General features: G+C 37.7%; 1 protein-coding gene across 1 annotated transcript; it reads right to left on the bottom strand.

Moving 5' to 3' along the window:
- Positions 1-15,986: 15,986 nt before the first annotated feature.
- Positions 15,987-20,630, bottom strand: LOC139728550 (uncharacterized). The gene has a single exon (XM_071639487.1). It carries the CDS (start codon positions 20,465-20,467, stop codon positions 19,214-19,216), a length of 1,254 nt encoding a protein of 417 aa, XP_071495588.1. The 5' UTR covers positions 20,468-20,630; the 3' UTR covers positions 15,987-19,213.
- Positions 20,631-22,239: the final 1,609 nt, after the last annotated feature.

Here is a 22,239-nt window from a genome sequence, read left to right as displayed (position 1 = left end):
TACCCGGAGGTCATCGCAGATGACCCGCATCTGACAGTACCTAGTACGTATCTCGCTCGTAGGTGCGCACGCAAGTCCTATTTACCTGCAGCCAAGTTAAGGCTCTGTCACGGGGATCTATCATTTGGTCTACTCCTACTTCGTCCAATGCCCGTTCGTCTCAACCCACATGGTCTAATCCTAGTTCGTCTACAACCAGTTCGTCTATTTACCATTTAGTCCAGTTGCCACTTAGTTTAATGACCAGTCCGTCTGCTTACCAGATTGGCTATGCCCATTTCGTCTAAAATCCATTTGGTCTATTGCCATTTGGTGTATACACTACATGGTCTCATCATCTATTCGTCTAATACTCGGTTCGTCTATTTCCACTGCGTCTAATACTCACTTTGTCTAATTACCATTTCGTCTAATTTGCACTTTGGCTCCACCCACTTAGGCTATATCCACTTCGGCAAATATCCATTAGTCTAATAACCAGTTGGGCTACTTATGAATTAGTCTACGGACCATTTGGTCTAATGACCACTTAGTCTAATACCAAACTGGTCTACTACCATTTACACTACCTCGATGCTCACACGGGCTAACTACTATGCATATTCGGCCGAATTTGAGCGGTTGCGTTTTTCAAATTGAATACTAACGGTTAGTATGGATCTTCTTGAGATACGTCACATGCGACAAGCGAACTAGATTCTACGGATAATAATTTCTCTCTGTGACCTGCAGAGTGTAAGTCACAGAGAGAAATTATTATCTGTAGAAACTAGTTCGCTTGTATATCGGTGATTTGATGGCGAGCTATAGCAACTAAAACCGTTTTAAGTAAGGCATATAATATTTTCATAACCTTTCCTCCTTTTTTTTTCATGATTTCTGTACAACTTTATACATAAGAGATGTACTACATGTAGAAGAGATTAAAATTAATAAAATCCAGCGACAATAAAGGTTGAAGCATGAACTTTTCGTTTCTATTGCGCCATAGTTCAAGAGAGATTTTCTGTCTACTTCGAATCCCTGATCTTGCAGGGCTGAAATTGAGAGCGCCCAAGTGTTTTCATCAAAGGAAATCAAGTGGCAGGACTCCAAAGCTAAATCTACTCCCTCAGCTATAGTATATACTTCTCGTCTCACGACCCCCTTGGTCATCATGGACCCTACCATGGTCACATACTCGTACGAGTATTCATTCTTATATCACTCACCGAGATTTAGGCCTGAATATAAAGACTGATATTAACTGACATTTCACTCTTTTGTTTGAAGCTCAATGATTATGCATGAATCCATAGATTCCATGATTATACGATTGCGCTGAAATTATCCACAATTCAGACACGAAAAGAAATCACAATTTGGTTACGTATACCTCACATGAACTGTACTTCAATCACAGCAAAGTTGGTAATAAAAAAATTGTGATAGGTCCTATTTGTATCTTGTCTGTAGACGAAACGGGAGTAGCCCTATTGGAAATTGGACCAAATGAAATTTAGACTAAACGGTGATTAGACAAAATGCTAATTGGACGAATTGGCCAGTAGACTAACCGGAAATTAGACGAAGTGGGAGGAGACTAACTGTCTATTAGACCTAGTGAAATATAGAACAAGCGGGCAGTGGACCAAGTGATATTAGCCGAAATGTCCATAAACCAAATGATGAATAGACTACCAGTAAATGGAATTTAGACGAATTGACAATAGACCGAATGATATTAGACGAAGTGACAATTAGACCGTCTGGTCATCAGACAAAATGATAACTAGCCAAACTGGGCATTAGACTAAGTGAGGATTACACCAAAATATGAGCATTAGAGGAAATTGGTAGTAGATCAAATGAGTTTAGCCGTTGTGGTGTTAGAAGAACTGGGAAATAGACCATCTGGTAGTAGACCAAGTGGCAATAAACCCCTGTCACACCTTTTAGTCCATGGGCCAGGCCAGATATTGGTACCATCTGAGGTGGCAAAACCTTTTTGGTGTCATTTTGTTTGTCGGGCATAGATATGCTTATCAAGCTATGATAGCATTTCCAAATGAGTAGCTTAGTCATAGTAAATGAATTTTTAACCAACTTGGTCTCGTTGTTATATCCCTATACTTCTGAATCGAAACTAACCGCCATACAAAGAAGAGCACTGTCTTCTGTATGTTCCATAGAGCTGTAAAATGCAGCTCTATGGTATGTTCACAGGTGTTCTGTTGTAAACGCGGTGCACTTAGTCTTTATTCAAGGCAGCGAAGGGAATATCCAAAGGTTATGATGTCCACAGCGCTTAGTCTTTATTCTAGACGGCGAAGGGAATATCCAAAGCGTATGATACAGTGTATATCCTTTTATCTAAAAACAACAACAACAACAAAAGCAATTCCTCGTGAATTTTACCGTATCTTTCAATTATTTATCATTTTCCGGCGAAAACGCTACGGTGAAAACGCTGATACCACGCCAATGTCGCTTTATTTTCCTCCAACAATATAAGATAATGCAAAAACAATGTACCGGTACACTACGATACATTATAATGAATGATATTGTAAATGAATAGAGTGATTTTTGTTTAAAACTGATGTATTTGTTGATAGGGTAGTATAAAAACAGTATAGATAATCCCTTTTATGAGGAACTTTAGATATGATAACGGTACATTGGTCTAGATAAAGAACTAAGCGCACCGCGTGACAGCTGTGGACATCATAACCCTTTGGATATTCCCTTCGCTGCCTTGAATAAAGACTAAGCGCACCGCGTTTACAACAGAACACCTGTGGACATACATAAGGCAGTGCTCTTCTTTGTATAGCGGTTTAGTTTCGATTCAGAAGTATAGGGATATAAATACGAGACCAAATTGGTTAAAAATTCATTTATTATGACTAAGCTACTCATTTGGAAATGCTATCATAGCTTGATAAGCATATCTATGCCCGACAAACAAACTGACACCAAAAAGGTTGTGCCACCTCAGATGGTACCAACAACCCATTTTTCGGGTCTTGGCCCATGGACTATTTCAGGGCAAGCTACGCGGGCTTGTTACGTGTGGGGGTCCTTGCGGACAAGGATTTGGGCGAGTTTCGCATGCGTCAAACCTGGTGTCAGGACTTTAATATTATGGCAGAGGTCCCACGGAATGTCATTATCTTGGCCGCAGCCGACTCTCAAACCAACAGGAAGGCAGTAACTGACCCTCAGCATGCACGCAGTTTGTTAGTCCGCAGAACTTACAAGCTACACGGATGTTGGCAGTATCGACACCGTTCCTTGTCAATAAATCGCCCGTTTTATGCTCGTAGAATGCCCGCAGATGACGCGCGTGTCCGGCACATAGGCACAGATCCACGGGCAACCTACGTACTTCAAGTGGGTTAACTGTCTGTGACTTGTGGCGGCTACCGGCCTCCTACTGGTGTTCTGCGTGGACCTCAGCTGGTAATCCCAGCGACTCACCTGGAACAAGCTTTGAGCATGCTCAAAAATTTGGCTGCGGGTAAATTGGATTTGCGTGCGCACCTCCGGGCAACTACGGGCGAGATACGTGTCAGGTACTATCGGGTGCGTGCCATCTGCGGGGACCTCCGGGTAGCAAAAGTTGTCCCCCCGCAAGTCACAAAGGTGTTCCAAGAGAATGTCATTATCCTGGCCGCAATGCAACAACCGTCACAGTGTAGAGTGTAATTTTAGTGTAGAGGGAAAAAATGTTGTTCATGATAGTGGTAACATGTTTGGGAGGATTTTATTGAAATTTTCATTCTTTTTTTTTTCTTTTCTTTTTTTGGTATATGGTCACATTACACCGATGCTTGACAAAAACCATTATACTTCTAACAACTTTTTCACGAGGTTCATAATTATGGAACCCATCGGGAAATTTCAAGCATTATCCTCCTCTGAACGTGAGAAGTCTAACTGGGTGATAATACTAATTATAATAAATAGATAAATAAATAGATAAATAATGATGATGATGATGACAATAATAGTAATAATAATAATGATAACACAGCACTTCGCAATGCACCATCACTCTAGTCGCACTGTTCTGAGGTGCAGAAGGGTATTGTAACATAATAACCCAACAAGACAAATAAATACATGGTGTTTCAAAAATCAATATGTAGATAAATTGTATTGCATGTATATACCATAAATATTGGGTTCCCTGAAGAGGCACACGATAGGTTATATTTGATAGTTATCTTGAAGGTCATAGGTAAGTGGAATCGTGAAGCTGCTTTTGACCTTTCAAAATACATCTCTTTAGTGACCATAGAAGGTGGAAACAAACAAAAAGGCAAAACAATTTCATACAGGGCACACTGACCAATGATAGCTTGAGCGATTGCGACGGTAAATGTCCATGTAAGCATAGTTCATTGATCAAACTGTCATGAAATGCATATCTTATATCCCACTCCACCCCCCCCCCCCAAAAAAAAAAGCTGGTAGTATTCGCGTTATATCTGTAATTGTGTGGAATACCACACCATAGCCTGAAATTGAAGCCAAGTTCCTCAAATTGCACTGTTTCACCAACAATTGTCCATATAATATTTACTTGTGGCGGTAGTTGTATGAACAAATGATCATATTATGAACATCTTGTCCTGTCTAACCTACACTTGTTATAAGTAGGACATGTTTCACGTTGATATCGTACACTTTAAAAATTATAAATGTTTATTTAAATGATGTTGAGAATTTTAACTTTCAATTAGATATTCCGACATTGAAAGACCAATTTGGAATGGCTTTCCCCTTGTATACGGTCATGTGCTTGTTGGATATCTAGCATCGGACTGATCACTATACTGGCTCATCTTTCCTTCCTGTAACCACACAACCCAAACCTCGGCGTCTTTCCGCTCCACGTGATGTGATTTGTTATCAAACGGAAGCCAAGCAAACGTTTCCAGTGAGATTCTGATAGCCAGTACATGCCGTTCATTGATTGTTCGGTGAAAGGTTTCAATCAAACAACGACAGGACTCTTGCTATGCCGCGATGCCGAAATAATAACATTGTAGTTGTGCTACTGCGTTGTCAAAATGGAATGTGTCCACTACTTATACTTTTTTAATATCAAGCTGAATGTGACTTATTTTATGAAAATGATTTCTTTTAGAGTACTGGAAACTGTTTTTGCAATTAGTACAAAATTACATCAGTAATTACGACAAGCAATACTACAAAATTACATCAGTACTTACGACAATCAATAAGTGATTCTGTTGTCCTGCGTATTGTGGTGGATGTAAAGAGCTCCTAATCCATGTTTAGCACACTGTTTTTTGTATAATGATATGCTTTTAGTTCTACAGCATACACGTATGTGCCCTCCATGTAGTATCTTAGTGAAGTAAGCAACAGTAATACAAATTCAGTCAAAATATTCTTGGGTAACCCGTTCATCTTTGCTGTTTATGTACATACACGGAGTGATAATATCAAAGCAATGGTGCTAACAATGGCACTATAATTCTGGATCTAATTTCTGCATGGAATATGTTTTCATGGATAACTTTCATTTACTATCCTCATGGACAACCATGTGTAGATATTGTCCTTCATTTCAAATTAAAGGGGTCATATAGTTTTGGTTGAGACCTAACTTCAGGTTTCTAATGTTGTGTGTGTGTGTGTGTGTGTGTGTGTGTGTGTGTGTGTGTATGTGTGAGATAATGAGAAACCTTCTATGAAATATGAAAGTGCATGTAATATCTTGGTATGCACCTCAGTCAGTCGAATTAGGAAATCAGTCGGATTAGATGGTATATCAGGAAAGATCCTAAAAATGTCAAAGGATGCAATTGTTCGACCAATAACTTTTTTGATTAATAAATCTATAAACCAAGGAAAAGTTCCAAATAAATGGAAGATAGCAAAAAATTATTCCTCTACATAAAAAGGGTGATAGATTGATTCCAAATAATTACAGACCAATTTCTATTTTATCGTGTTTATCAAAAATTCTTGGAAAGATTATACAAAAACAATTACTTCAACATTTAAGAAAAAAATAATATATTCATAATGGAACAATCCGGATTTCGGCCAAAACATTCAACCTCCACGGCACTGATTAAAGTAACCGATGAATGGTTGAAGTCTTTGGATAACGGATTATACACTGGTGCAGTTTTTGTAGATTTGCAAAAAGCTTTTGATACGATCAACCCTTAATGTCTGCTGCATAAACTTTTCACAATAGGTATTAACGGCTCCACCCTTAAATGGTTTGAAAATTATTATCTGACAGAAAAATAGTAACTAGTATAGGAAATTGTACCTCTGAAGACCTGAATATTAAGCTCGGTGTGCCACAGGGATCGATATTGGGTCCATTGTTGTTTATCATATTTATCAACGACTTACCTTCCATATTTGAATCATGTAATGTGCATTTATATGCGGATGACACCGTTATTTATTTTCTCACAAAGACCCACAAAAAGTACAAACAATATTGAATAAGGAATTATTTGTATTAGATAGTTGGATGTGTAAGAACAAATTGAAAATTAATAATGATAAAACTGTGAGTATGTTTATTGGTAATCGATATATGCTGAAAAGATATAAGTTTGGATTTGAGTATAAAAGGATTTGAAATTAATCAGGTTAAAAGTTTGAAATATTTAGGATTGTACATCGATGACGAACTCAGATGGGACGTTCATGTAAATTATCTGTGTGACAAAGTAGGCCGTACGATTTCTTTCCTCCGTCGTTTGACATATTTCATAAACAGAAATTCTTTGAATTTGACATATCGCAATGTTATTCTTCCTTTTTTTTGGATTATGTTATTTGGGACTCTTCTTGTGAAAAACATATAAATCAATTGCAAAAACTGCAAAATAGAGCAGGAAGAATTATTCTGAAGATTAATCCTAAATTACATTTTTCTGTCAGGTCAATACATGATATATTACAGTGGGAAACGTTAAAATCCCGTCAAAAATTTCATGTCGGAGTAATGATGTTCAAGATTTTGAATAATTTAACACCTACCTATTTACATGAAAATATATTTTATTCCCCCAAACCCTACCAATTTCGGCACAGTAGCCTCAGCCTTCCAAAACCTCGGACAAACTTTTGCAAACGTGCATTTTTCTACAGGGGAGCCAAACTATATAACAGCCTTCCTCACGCTGTCCGTGACTGCAAGTCACTGAAGGATTTTAAACGGTCCCTTTTTGAATTGGTTTAATTTCATCTGTGTAAACTTATCTAGAGATATATATACTTTTGTCTGATACACAAGAAATTTATCTACACTTTTCAAGAAAGCGTATTTTGCCTTGAGATTTTGTATAATTATTGCATTATAAGTTTTCATGAGACTACAAATGTATTATAATGTTATATTTATATAATATGTAATCTTCTACTCTCTTTTTTTCTTTTCCATACCTCTTTATAACTGGTCCCCATGGAAGACCAGCGGCACCAGAATAGTGCAGCTGATTATGGGCTATCCAGCCGTTATCTTTCTATATAATCCTACTGTACATTCTATTTTTTTTTTTGAATATCGATGATGTGTCACACTATTCATTTGCTATGTATGTATGTTTCATTTTATGCATGATGTATCATTTTCCCTGTACTTTATATGTTGTCTTTTATGTCTGTATGAATGTTTATGACGGAAATAAAAGGAACAAACAAACAAAACCGTTTATTTGATGAAAAATGGTTTTGAAATGGATGTGATGTCCAAAACAGAGCAATCCTAATAAAAGATGGGACCCACCTTGTATTAGGATAGCTTTGTTTTACTTTGTTTTTTGATGTCTTAGTCATTCCAAAGTCGATTTTCATCTAACAAACTTTGAATTCCTCTTAGAATGGTATGCTCTGTCTTATTTCATAAACGGTTTCTTGATATCTTGCAAAAAGTTAAAAGCCTAATCCTCATGTCCACCAATACTATACTATCCCTTTAAACCTTTGATACTTTAGGTGTCAATGTAACAAATAGATTAGATTGTAATTTTTCGACATAAATCATACTGACATTTTCATTGGCGTTTGCCTTTGCTAAACCTGGTGCTTTGAGTAGAGCTTTTACACGGAGATGTAAATTGCATTATACGGAACACTTTCACAAAACAAGTTGAAGCTGAAGTATGATCGCACGTGAATTTCTGTTGCTCTTATATTTGGCGGTATGCAAATTACCCACAAAACACGCCATCGTGCCTTAGCAGTTTATTGTGTTTCAATGAAGCAAGGACATGAGAGTTGTTTTAAAGCTAGCTATATTCTCACCAAAAATCATAATAATTATCTATTATATGTGATAATCGATAAGTACGACATTAGGTATATGTATATATGCCTTGTCTCATTCCCTGTCGCTGAACATAGTGTTCGCGAATAAGTGCTGGTATCATTGCTGCAGCTTACTTGCAATTGTCCGTTGACAGTTTGCCTGACTGGCACTTTACTTTCTATTTTCGATTTGTGTTTTTATTTCTTCCTATCTATTCATCTAACCCTCTCCGCTATCTCTTCTTTATCTTACATTCTCTCACTGTCTTTATTCAGTTTGACATCAAGGTTTATGTCCGGCCTGTATGTTGAAACTAACAGACCACATTAATTGTCGTTCTATCATGTCTTTATAATCTCTTTTCCATGTATTTAAGCAGTCATATTTCCTGGTTATAGTTTCTCTCCAGCCGCTATACAAGAAAAGATGTTTGTCATAGGAATCACGATATTTCAATAAGGGGTTGTTTTCCTTGCTGCTTTCCACAGAGGGAGTGAGAATTTTAATGATTTTGATAATACATGTGTACATGTATGGCCAAGTAAGCATTACCCTGTTGAATACCCAACGAAGCATTTGTAGGATTTTGTCCTCTTTCCTCTACAGGCAAAGATGCGAAAATGTATATTTGATGGGCTTGCTACTTGGTAGATTGAAGTGGACTTAATGATGAGCACAACACTTAGGCTGCGAGAGAGAATCACGTTTCCAAATGCGTTTGCAAAGGTGTTTGTAAACGTGGTTTGAAATGCGATTCTCGAGGAGCCGCGTTTATCTAACCATCATACAATCGCGATTCCAGTGGTGTCACTGCGCAGCTGCTTTGCGCCGTCTGACCCGGGAAGTAAAGGTCAACTTCATACCACCAAACCTGCCTCATCAGTCACACACAAATAAAGGGCAGAGAGCACAACCGGAAACAGCTGGGATTTGACCTTGAGATATAAACGCGTTTCAAAACGGCATTGCGTTTATCTACTCACAGAACAGCGATCGTGGTCTCAAACGCGTTTCAAAACGCCCTTTGAGAGGCGTTTCAAAACGGCGTTCCTAAACGCGTTTGAAACCACGGTTGCGTTTATCTATCCCCTGAAAATGCCTCAAACGCATTTAGGATCGTGATTCTGCCTCAGAAAGTTTTTAGATAAACGCAGCCATAGACTGATAGAAGTGTGGTTATATCTCTTCGCTTCCAACATTCCTGTTTACGTTGAGCCAACATTATTCAATAATAGAGAATGATATCTGTCTCTAACACATTCTTTTGCCTCGCATCGAGCATTCTGAAGTTGGATTGTAATGTTTCGTCACAATCGCTTTCTTCTTGTGAGTCTGTGTGTGTTTGTTGATGTGCTGTCCCGACATTAAGTAATGCGATTTCTTCAAAACTTGTTATAGCCAATATGATTTATCCGTAAGGAAACATATAGGCCTACCATATAGGCTGTGAAGCAACTGATTTCCTGGTTCTGAAAGGCATTTCACATTACTCTTCGAGAGAACAGGAAGCGGCCTTCCGCTCTAATTTGAAATCTGATGCAAACCTTCTTTTGAGTGAGGCTTTGTCATATCAACATTACATTTCAGTACACGACGGCCTTGACAACGCGTGTATTTGTCACATGGTGCGCCCATAAGAAACTTTATGAGATTCGTGGTTTCAAAGAACAGCATTTCCCTCTGAAAAGAAATGAAATCGAAAAAAAAATAATTCTTGTGGTCCCAGAAATATCACACAAAAAAAAAACAAACAAACAAACATTACACAATCAAACATGGAATATGATTATCCAAGCACTTGTTTGAGTTTATCAAACTTTCACGCTGGCACCTAATACATATCAAGCAAGAGATTCGTCACAGGTATTACCCATTCACACATTGCACATGCACATACACACACACACACACACACACACACACACACACACACCTTTGGCAGCAATCCGCAAATAATATTGAAACCTCAGCATTTCTCATCTTTGGCAATTTGTATGTATATATTGGTCAGTTTCCGATTGTAGTTTAATGAGAAGCCAAAACATGTGCATTTACAAGGCTCAAATAGGCAGGTTGAATGTTCAGAATGTCCAACCTCAAGCGAATTAAAAAAAAGGTAATAATCAAGTCTTGAAAAACTATCATGTTATCATGTCTATGAGTCCCCACCTGTTTTTAGTGTAATAAGAAATTGACTTCACTATATGTTTTTACACATTCTAAGTCTCAATAGGTACCTGATGACAGACATCATTGCTTCCGCGGACATAACGGATTCGACAAGATAAAAAGCCAGAAATTTACTGGTTCTTTTGTTAAACGAAAAAAAAAATGGTATGATTCGTACGACCGTTGTACAAGGGTAGTCATATTCAAGGAGAGAAAGACTCACAGCTTTGATTCTTTGAAATCAGTTGACAACAGTAACAGTGGTTGGTTGGAAAAGATACCTGTAAGTAATTCGTTACGAAAGTGCGTCTACGAGTAATTTCAAGTCCATACCATGACTATTTGCACAAGGTGACTGCTTTTCTGATCCAATGAGTAAGTAATCTTCGCTTTCAATCTTAAACAGACAATGTTTGCCCGCTATTTCGCTAGTGCTTGCTAGCAGAAATAATATCGGATTATTTTGTGGTAAGATGTGGGATGTCAAAAATGCCATTTCGCACGCGTTGTATACGTTGGACAAGACATTCCATTCACACCAACAACAAAAAATAGTAATAGCAAAAAAAAAATTTAAAACTTAAAAAAGATTTGTGACGTAATTTTACACGTTTTTAATGATTTTTACAGTTTATGTGTCCATATCACATCACTTAAGTATTGAGATGGCAAACGATGTTCAAATGAGTTGCTCTACTTTTCTAGAATTCCAGGCATCAATGTGGAGCATGGTTCGGAAGGAAGCAATGACACAAGGGATGACGTATTGTCAGCATAAGTCCATGGATAGTCTGTGGCGTCCAAACCTAAAACATGAATTCTTGTCTATTATAATGTTCGTTGCTTTACATTATGGCCCATTCCATACGTTATGGAACATACATATGGAACGTTATAGCATGTGTACCAACTGGAACTGTTGAATGTGAGATTAAGATACAAAGTTTCTCTGCGTGTGTGTTTTTATGAATTCTTTACAAATGCCTGGAATGAGTTTTTTATTCTTTTGTCAGAAGAAAGTATTGAATCTCCGACCAAATCCTGGATGGGTATGGGGGTGGTGACAATTCCCTATGGGAATGATGGCTATCATAGGCTAAGACTATTTATGATGGTAAGCTTACCTATATATACAAACAACAGTACGAAAAATATCAAGTGGTATTTCCACATTTGACGCTGAAATTAAAGTTACTATTGTCAGAATTATATGATGGCTATAAACAAAGAGGGTTAGTTACTTTTTTTTATTCAGTCGGTAACACAATGGTCTGCTTAAGGCGGAGAGTACATCTTTACTTGTGTAATCCCAACTTTGTTCAGCTGATTTTGAAAGTTTGATTAGTAAGCAGATCGTCAAGATATTTTTATTCATAGCCATAATGTTTTTGTAGTGTGCCATACATTCATTGTCTAAAAAAATATGACCAAGTTTGTCGTGACGAAAGATGTAGGCAGAACACTATTACTATTATCGTTATTATTATTATTATTATTATCATTATCATTATCATTATTATTTTTATTATTATTATCATTATTATTATTGCTGTTGTTCGTGCTGTCGTTTATTTGGTACTTCAGATGTTGTTTCTACACAGAAAGACAAAAAACAAATTTCAATTCAGCATAAAAAAAGAAAGCAGTGAAATAGGATATTAAAACATTAACAAAACAGAAGTGGAAAAGTAGGATGTGACACAACAAAGGAGCTGCCAGGTGGAAGGGGGGGGGGGAGGGGAAGCATGAACTGTAAACAAATTACCATGACTCACAGGTTTGTTTTTTCCCCCACACCCCTTCACGTATGTCTAAATCTTCACATGAAATAGCAAATGATAATCACAAATGAACATGACTTGGAGTCTTACAGGAAAAAGATGTATGGTCATTGCAAAACATATTATATGTGTATTAGTATGTCACTCTTCATTACTGTATCATCAAATAATAACAAAACTAATGAAGCCATTTATAGGTAGAGGGAGACACAAATTAAATCACCTTCAATATCGCACTTTTGAGAACCATGATGTGTCCCTTTGATGAGCCAATGGGCAATGCACCATCAATCAAAAATGGTATCGACAATGCTATCTGCTCCAGACTGTCATCTATGTCTAGAGCTCTACTCGATCTTAAAGGGAAGTATGCGACTGCGCTAAGTCGAAATTTTTCGGACATGCTCCCATTTGCGGGGACGGTATTTCATATAATCGTGTAAGTACAAGTTGCATGATCTTCGATTGATTTATTACTGTTATTAATCTTAGAGTAGCTAGGGAAAAACAGAGGTTCATGCTCCATGGTTTTATCTTTCTTCAGTTTTCTGTACGCTTTCCAACAATCCCTTGTTTGATAGTAATGGTGTTCATTAAACACAAAAACATAAAAAAAGGAACTGCCATTGATCTCCATAGCAGGCGCAATTTCATGGTGACAATTGAAATTATGTGTTCATTGATACGTTATTTGGATTTCGAAATGTTAACATCGAGGGAATGTCCTAGCTCCGCACAGTTGATGGATCTAAACATAACAAAATCACAAAATATTACCTGTCTAGTTAACAGCAGATATATACATATATATATATATATATATATATATGTACATATGTCATTTCCAAAGGGTAAAGAGAAATTGTTTTGTTGTTGTTTTTTAAAATGTGTATGTGCAGATTAGTGCTTGGATTTGTGCTCTATATCCAATCGGATCTGAGTGCGAATATTGCGTGTGCATAATATATGCATGCTACACACATGTAAAAGCTGGTTCCAACAGCAGCATTATAAACAAAAGTAACGTTCCCTTTAATCAAGAACAGTCTCCGAAATATGATAGTAATAGTCTGTGTTTCTACATAAGAAATACATAAGAAATTGATTATTTAAACGACGAACACGAAATATTTTCAAGTTTTCCCTAATTGAATTATTTGATATCAATAAACGACGAGAAGCCACCAATTAAAACACACAACAGTAACCTTTTCTCTGTATATCTCTTTCTCTTTTTTCATGACCTTCTCCCTGCAGCTCCCACCTCCATTTGACCCTGTCACTTTCCTTCATCCACATGCTCAAGATTTGATCTTGGTAGCATTCGCACGTCAATCTCCTCTTCAACATTGTACATTAATTTTCATAGGGAAATGTGATTCTATAAAGCTAAATTTTGGGCTAAATACGGCTAAATTTATCTATTGTTGCCACCACAAAAGAAGGATATGACAAAAGAAGCAAATGTGTTGATTGTTTTTCACTATATCAGTGTATCCCTTTTATCAATACTATGATGTTGATGTAATGTGATGAATGAGTATCGCAAGAAGACTTTAAGATATCCTATAAAGGTGCCTGAATTAGAAATTCAGGACTGTATCAGGATACACTGACCTTTTTATTACAAAATACTTCTCCCATTTGCGCATATGATACGCCCTTACATGTGTTAGTTCAATTTAAACCATGAAACAACAAACTCATTTCCATTGTCATGAGAGAGATTTTACCAAATTTTAACCAGTCAGCATATACATTCCGTTTTCTGATGTCTCGTCACTGCTTAATTGTGTGATGATGCGTAGTGTTTATAAGTATCAACTTGCAAAGCGATGACTTCGAAACTGATCATGTTTTGATTTCGCCAATGTTTGGTAACAACACACGACACCATTGCAACAATAGTCCCGGTTGCGCATCACATGACTCATAGCTTGCATTGAATGATGAGAATTGTCTATACAATGTACTTCGCTCCTAGGAAGCTACCGGCTCTCAAACATGTAATTTTAGGCATTCAAAGGAAATAGTCACATTCACTGAGAACTTCGTATCAATTACATCGCTAAATGATGAGGGGACGTTAATGAATAAAGTTCGTCGAAAGCGGCTTGTTTCGATTTAGTTGCCTTATGTCAACTGTAGCCTAAGTTAGAAATATCATGCGGGCACATTACAGATCCGATCAAACTATACTTCAACCACCGAACTTATCCAGAACTGTATCATTACACATATCATAATCATGCAGACAATGCAATCCAAGCATTGCAGATTATGAAGTTTAATTCACACATACCGCATGTAGGGCCCACGAATGTTTAGAAAATGTACGTACATTTCTGCATCATTTTGTAAACATGATTTGTTTTATTTAGGTCCGGATTCATGTGCTTGTCTAAAACCTAATTCTAAAAGCGCTTGTCATTTTCATTTTTTTATTCTATTTTGGCACTGGCTATAATTAAATCGTTATTTTCATGATCGGACGTCACTTCCGGTATAGCTGGAGTGAAAAAAACGGCTAGCCTGTTAGAGCTGGCTGTACAGCACAATTGCTGAGCTTGACTTTGAATTGGTGTGAATGCTGTGTATGAATCTACTTGTATTAAAGAGTGGAACCAACTGCCACTTGATATAAGGATCAGTACCATATTCTCTAGGTTCAAGGTTCAATGTAAAAATTACCTATTTAAAAATTTGAATTGAACTATTTAAGCCAAGTTGGCGAGCTCACATAATGTGGATGCGTGTATGTGTGTGTGTGAGTGTGTGTGTTTATTTAATGTGTTTACGGTTTCATTTTTCATGAAGTCCAGCTTATCTCATTGTCTATACGTTATGTTTAATTGTATTTTGTATAGGGCTCTACTCACAAGCCTGGCTTCTGAAGGGGCCCTAAAAATCATTCATATGTAATTCCTGCATTTTTATGTTACAAAGATTTATGTAATCCTAGATATACGTTTGGTTTTTGGTTTTAAGTAAAATTGAATTGAATTGAATTAAATACAGATGACACGGCAGCGTCGGCGTTCAGAATCCTCGCTCTATAATTCTTTACCTTAATTTGTCAGTAACATTTCTTGTGGCTATCATAAATGTTAAGATGTACAATATCTGACAGTTTGATGAAATTTCGAACCAATTATTGAAGGAGAGTAGATTATTCCGTCTTTTAAAAAAACGCCTGTTGTGGGTTTGCTTTCACTCTAGCAGCCGAAAAATACCCGGATATCCGACCATGAGATACATTCTCCTAATTTCTCCATGTTTTATTTATGGTGTCATCCAAGTATATATTAGTCCACTTACGAATAATAGAACCGTTCACTTGACCCCCAAAAAAGAAATGAATTCTTGATTTGATCATCTGGTGTTCAAGTAGATTAATTAAAAATTATATTGGTAAGAGGCAGAATCACATTCTGGCCTAAAATTAATCAGAGAGACGAATGAATACGAATGTGTACGTTTAAATGTGATAGCGTAGATGCATATCAATTTTAATGTGGAAGTGTGTGTACGGGATTTCTCGTGTCCACGCTCTTATTAGGTTTGGAAATAACGATATATGCAGTCAAGAGTTGATACGTGCATGAATGATGCACTCGCACACCTACTCTCAGACACATTGCATTCCCATTTATATCATGTCCATGCATTCGCAACAAATCTAGAAATTCAGTCATATTCCTCGAATAATTGATATGCCCTTACACAAGGCTTTTTATTCATTTTGTTTTGTTGTTTTTACGTCACACACATTTATAAAGATCTGTTCAATAATCATATTTCAAGCAGTAACACAATGCTGACATAACATATGGGAGACTGATTCACAAACAGTAACCAGTACTATATAGATTCGCAGTACTTCTAACATCAACAACGTACGGAAATTCTGGAACAAAGATTCTTTGAATCATCTTTGTTGGGGCTTTATACACAAAAATTCATCACAGAATACTTTCCTTCAAGATACATCTGTGCATTCGATTAATCAGAGAGTGATTCTCAGCTAAAGGAACAAAGGAATTACACTAGAATAATATCAAGTACTAGTTATGCGAAGAGATATGAACCACATGTAAGTGGAAATCCGTTCAAGACATATCCCTCTACCTGGGAGTGTTTGCTATTCGGCACACAAACGTGTGTCTCTGATGTGTACATCATTTTAGAACGTAGCTTAGACGTTGACCAAGAACTGGCCTTAAGTACATAATTACTACACACTTAAAAACTAGTCAAACATGCGTAAAAGTCTAATTTGACTCTAATAGATAGTTTCATTGCGCTACCTGAAAAAAAAAAATGTTTCTGTGTCATTGTACCACTGTAAAAAGAGAGAAGAGCAATCTGATTGTAAGCATAGTCAGTGACCTGAAGGAAGCGATAGCAGCTCAAGAGTATATCCGGCACACAATTCCGGTGGTGTGATCGAGTGATGATATTACCATCATATCCGCGGGCACAGCTCTATTAAGTGATAATACATGGCCTCGTTATTAGATACACACACTGCGCGTTACAGCCTTATGAACTATTGTTTTTACCGCATTTCGAGTCAACAGGCGAGGGCAACAATACGTGAAAAAGTGGGGTGACACACAATCCTTGATTTTTTTTAACGCTTGACAACAATTCGGCGGCTACTACCCGGATGTGTGCCAAATTATTTTGACGCATATTATTACGAGTTTTGTTTCAATTCAGCTATCTGTCACAATTCAAGTTTAAACATTTCGCGTGTAATTGAATCAAACAGACAACTAATCTGTGTTTAAACTGGAACCATACCTCAAAATGATCAAGCAAAGATGACAACTGCATGCAGCACGTAAAGAACCAATAACAACAACGTCCAGTTTGTACTTGGCGTTTCAGCTTTTGTCAGGACGTAGTCCGTTGAATAATTTAGAACGAGATAATGTATCGGTGGTAATTAGTGCATGTTCTGTCCACACGAAAGAGAACTGTAAATTATTTACGCAATTTCATTGCCGACCCTTCGGCCGAGACAGCTATAACCACAGAGCATAATGAGATTATGCGATGATGAACACCCGTTGCTATAGCTACCGAGCTTCTAATGGATGCGAAGCAGATTGGTAGTTGAGAACCGAACGAGAGAGGTTTGCCAGGTCAATAATGCTAATAAGCTCTGGCTGGGAGTTTACAGCACATACTACCCGATACACTGTATACAAGGCCATTAGGCGAATCCACTTATGCAGAAGCCATACGTCTTGCATGACAATCCGGTTGAGTTTCATGCAGGCACACCCGCAACGAATAATTAGTGGACACTCTCACTGTGTATGAACGCCTTGTATGCGCGACAAAATGTCGCTGATGAAAGAAGAGATGTAAGATACAGATATCATTTTTTTTTTCAGTGCAGATAAAGCCAATTTATTTTGAACAGTTGTTTTAATATCTTCAGGTTTAATTCTTAAAAAGGTCTAAATGTGAAAAATCAAACTGTACATATGGCTTCTATTCCTTTAAAGTCAGATCCGACTATAATCCAAATAGCCATAATCAACAAGCCGTAACCAAAAAAAAAAAAAAAAAAAAACACAAGATGTTATATTGCACACGAGCAGGTAGGGTATTGCAAGTAATCCCTTGTTTAAGTCAGATTATTCAGTACGTTTCCATATTTCACATAACACACACTATCTTGATTCATACATATGATTATGTCACATGTCTGATAGTAATTAGATTGATCTATGTCACAGTTATGTGCTGTACTAATGAACAGTAGGAAATAAGGGAAACGTAATATCACTGTAATTGCACAAAACGGAATTGCAAATATATCTTGACGGGAAGAGATATCTAAATTGTTTGAAAATATATCTACCCATCAACATAGCCATAGAGAAAACAAAGCACCAAACGAAAAATAAAAGAAAACTAAGCAGAAAGCGAGAAATAAAACAAACTACAGTACAAACGTGAGCAAATCATTACAAAAAATATTTCGTTGTTCTTTGGTGTAAAAACATAAATATTATATATATGTACACAACGGAAACATTTATCACCACATATTCACACATTGCAGTTGCGAAATATTCACAGCGTATTGAGGAATGCATCAGTCAAGCAGTTAAGCATTGCGTCCCGTTAGAAGTAATTCTTAACTGACTATACCTACAGCCGGACCAATGGCGTCAAACATTTCATAGCACAATGCGGAATTACAATTTTTGCCCCAGTTTCACGTTCGTTCTTCACTTAACCTACTTATGCTCACTCGGACAAATGGTGACAGGATGAAAGATATAATCCAACCCAAAAGGATTCGGTATTGATCAACAAGAAAGTAAGATTGAGCTATGCTTCACAAGAGAGAAATTCTCAAGATATGACGTAAATAGAAAAACAGTGACAGACTACAAGAGAGAGAGAGAGAGAGAGAGAGAGAGACGAGATGGTAAAGGATTTTACATTCCAGCATCTGTTTACCGGATCAGCGGCAGTATTCGATTTCTCTGACAAGAGGCAGCATTCATCTCGTGTTAGCTCCGGGAATGAAATTACGCATTAATGTTTGGCATATCATTTCCTAGCAAAGACATTTCTTTTTCAAGTGAAATTGCCAGAGGCATTGCTTTTCCGATTTTAAGTGCAGCGATAACAAACACAGTGGGCCATATGCCTCTCAATGTTGTTTTAAATACACAAGTAAAATCTTCTCGTATATACAGAGAACGATCAAAAACCTGCACAATATACACATAAAAACTTTCTTACATTTTAGTCATGAAATACACTCGAAGAAATCACTGTCAAAAACATAAACAAAGGAAAGCGAATGACATATGAAACAAAGTATTTAGTACCACGTCCGTATAATTCATCCACAGTTTTTAGGTATGGATACGTTGCACATGCAGTTTCAGCGTAGAAAGGTCCATATGCTGTCATTGGGGTCATGATCATGTGTTCAACTCCTGGCAAAAGACTTAAGATCCGCAAGGACGTCCGTGAAGTAGTTAGAATTTTGGTTTATCCTCAGCATTTTAGAACTGCAGCTATTGATGATCTTGATGCACCTTGACCAAAACTTGTCTTTGTCGTCCTCGACCAGGAAGGGTTTCAATGGATAACTGATCTCATTCCCCATGTAGCTATAGGATAGGTAGAGGCATGTAAGTACCATTGCTTGCAGCTCCGACTCACTTTTAACGACGATGTCGCCACCAAGGAGATCACGTACGAGCATATAGACGAAAACAACGTTGGCGGGGTTGAGGAAATTGATGTCCTGCCATCCTTGGATGAGCAACGACCGATCCACAGCTCGGAGCCACATGATCGCGTCATTTGCATCAAAGCTCTTCAGGTAGGGACATCGTCGGCACAGGAAGTTGCCGAGACATTTCAGGAGCTCACTAGTCGAACATTGCAAGATCTTTTTCGGGTTTGTCTGCACTCCAGAGGAGCGAATTCCGTGGCTCGAACTCTTTCTGAAGCCAGTGAGTCCATTTGTTGAGGTGGTGGTAGTGGCTGTTGAGCCTGACACGTTGCTGATCTTACTATGTTGCTTGTGTGCTGCGTGGTGTCCATTCTGCGTAGAAGGACAGTGCGAATTGAGGTTGAAGCACGAAAACGATTTTTTTATGCTTGAGTCCAGTGTTTTCGAGTCCTTTTTCTGTGGTGTGAGAATTGCCACACTCTCTGAGTACTGTCGATACATGGCATTGTTCGCATTATGGTTAGAGTGATTTTTAGGCTTAAGCACATTGTTATTCGCTTTATCTGATCCCGTGAGTGACTGCTTACTGCTATTGAAGTTAGAGTCTAGTGAGGTGGTACTTACCCCAGTACTAGCGGTCTTTTTCTTGGAAACGCTGAACATTTTAAGACCTAATGCGCTGATAAACAGGGCGGAGTTATGTTTGCGCATGGGTCGCTCACCAACGAGATGTATATTTTCCTTGGTACTGGCAACATTTTTGCTGTTATTCAAATACAGTTCATTAAGATTGCCCACACTGAGCGTTGTTGTGTCTGAATAACCACCGTAGTCACCCCTGTGAGGCTTCGGTGAGATTGACAGTACAGTCCCCATGTTGGCTGGAGAAATGCGTATGCTTAGTGGGTAGCGAAGTTTACTGCAACTGCAGCCGCAGACAGCTGACACCTCGGCGTGCAGTGGAGATAAAATCCCACCAGATAGGGTAGAACACAGCAACATATAATCACTTCTAGATGTCAATTGCTAGTCACATTTATATCGGTGATGCGGATGATGTCCAAATTGTTGATTACGAGGAATAATCATTTGATTTGGAGACGCAGATGCAACCCACAATGCAGTTTAAAACATGCGCTCAGTGGCGTACAGCTGCCGTCGTGGACTGCAGGATTACATCTGCCCGAAAGGCGCCGCATCGCAAGCATTTGACGACTGTTGTTGCCAGAGCTGAGTGACGTCACGTTGCCCTGCCCTGCTCTGACTAATAAGCGTGCAAGGAAAGCGAAATGTGATTCATGATGCGCATGCGCTATCGATGTCGTTCCCGAGCACATCTCCCACTTTTCAGCAGAGTGCGTGCTTTATATCCTCACGTCTTCTTGGTACACGAGTTTTGAGTAAGCTGTCTCTTTCGTGTACTGTCTCTCGTCATGAAATTGCTTTTCTCCATGTTCCATCTCCAGTTCAGGTCATTTCTTCTCCCTCTTATTCCCTCTCGCTCTCCTTAGTCTGTCTATCTCTCACTTATGTTGCAGATTTTGTCCCTCCTCCAAAGTCTCCCTTCATATCAATACTTTCTTGGCACATTCATATATTTGCTCTTTTTGTTCAAGGGACACTTTGAAACAAAATCGCACATATTCTTCATCCGATCTTTAAAAAGAACAAACAAACAAGAAAAACTCTTTGTCACATTTCTTTCGGTTAGTGTTTAGAATATGGCTAGAGATAAGAGAAGTGCACACTCAGAAAGAGTTGAAAATTGTGAAGTATTCAATATAAAGCACGTAAAACAAAATCAACGGAAACTTATTTCGCATGAAATCGTTCTGGATTTATAATGATTAAAATCATATTGTACAAAATTTGCACTTGTTTTGATTGCCAAGCAGAATTTGCCTTGAATCATCCTCAGCACATTTTGATGTACATACAAATGAAAGAAGTATGAGTCTACATCATCACCTCCTCTGATGTACGAAAATAATTTTGGTTGATATCATCTTCAGCTCGTTACGTAGATGATACATTCATTACCAACGTACTAACTGTCAATGCCCAATATAGTACCAGTGATGAGGATGATTCAGGGCAAACACTGTTGGGCAATCAAATTCAGTGCAAATTTTGTACAATGTGGACTTATATCCTCTGCTTTGTACATTTTCCAGTGCGTGTATGCTTTGATATATGTAATTACGTTCAATAAGATTTGTGGAAATGAATTTAATTCTATCAGTTGAAATCAAATGCTAAAATGAAACTATGAGGGTACATATAGGTGTTTATGACAACGTTAACCACAGTGAATTGGACGCAGTGTGCAGGAAATTGGAAGCCATCTCAAGTCCCAAGTACAAATATCGATCAAAAAGCTTCCATCGATTTGATAAACAATGTCATACATACTTTCTTTAAGGCACTTTCGGAAAGAACGATCATAATTAGGAACTTGTTGCCCAGGTGATGTAGTATCTAGTAATCAATGTTGAGAATGGAGTATGTGGATGACGAATCAAATTGATCTTTGATTATCGATATCTCCAGGTTGACTTCAGCAATTTCATCTAGATAATTTTCTTGAATAGGGACAATGACAATCCATGCTGTGCAATCTAAAAAATAAATACGAATTAATTTTGATATCAATGTTACGATATAAGCAACTCTGTCTGTTTACCATCGAAAGCATGATTTATTACACCGTGAAATAATTTTAAGAGCACCTGAAATTTTTGACTTAATGTAGAAATAAGATCAAAACAATAAAG

Source organism: Diadema antillarum, unplaced genomic scaffold (genome assembly GCF_040938485.1).
Source record: "Diadema antillarum isolate AM-2024a unplaced genomic scaffold, OU_Dant_1.0 seq00000183_RagTag, whole genome shotgun sequence".
Classification (NCBI taxonomy): Eukaryota; Metazoa; Echinodermata; class Echinoidea; order Diadematoida; family Diadematidae; genus Diadema; species Diadema antillarum.
This window is presented reverse-complemented; position numbering and strand designations above follow the sequence as displayed.

Coding starts and splice junctions, on each gene's coding strand:
- LOC139728550 (XM_071639487.1), bottom strand. CDS start 20,467: ATGTTGCTGTGTTCTACCCTATCTGGTGGGATTTTATCTCCACTGCAC.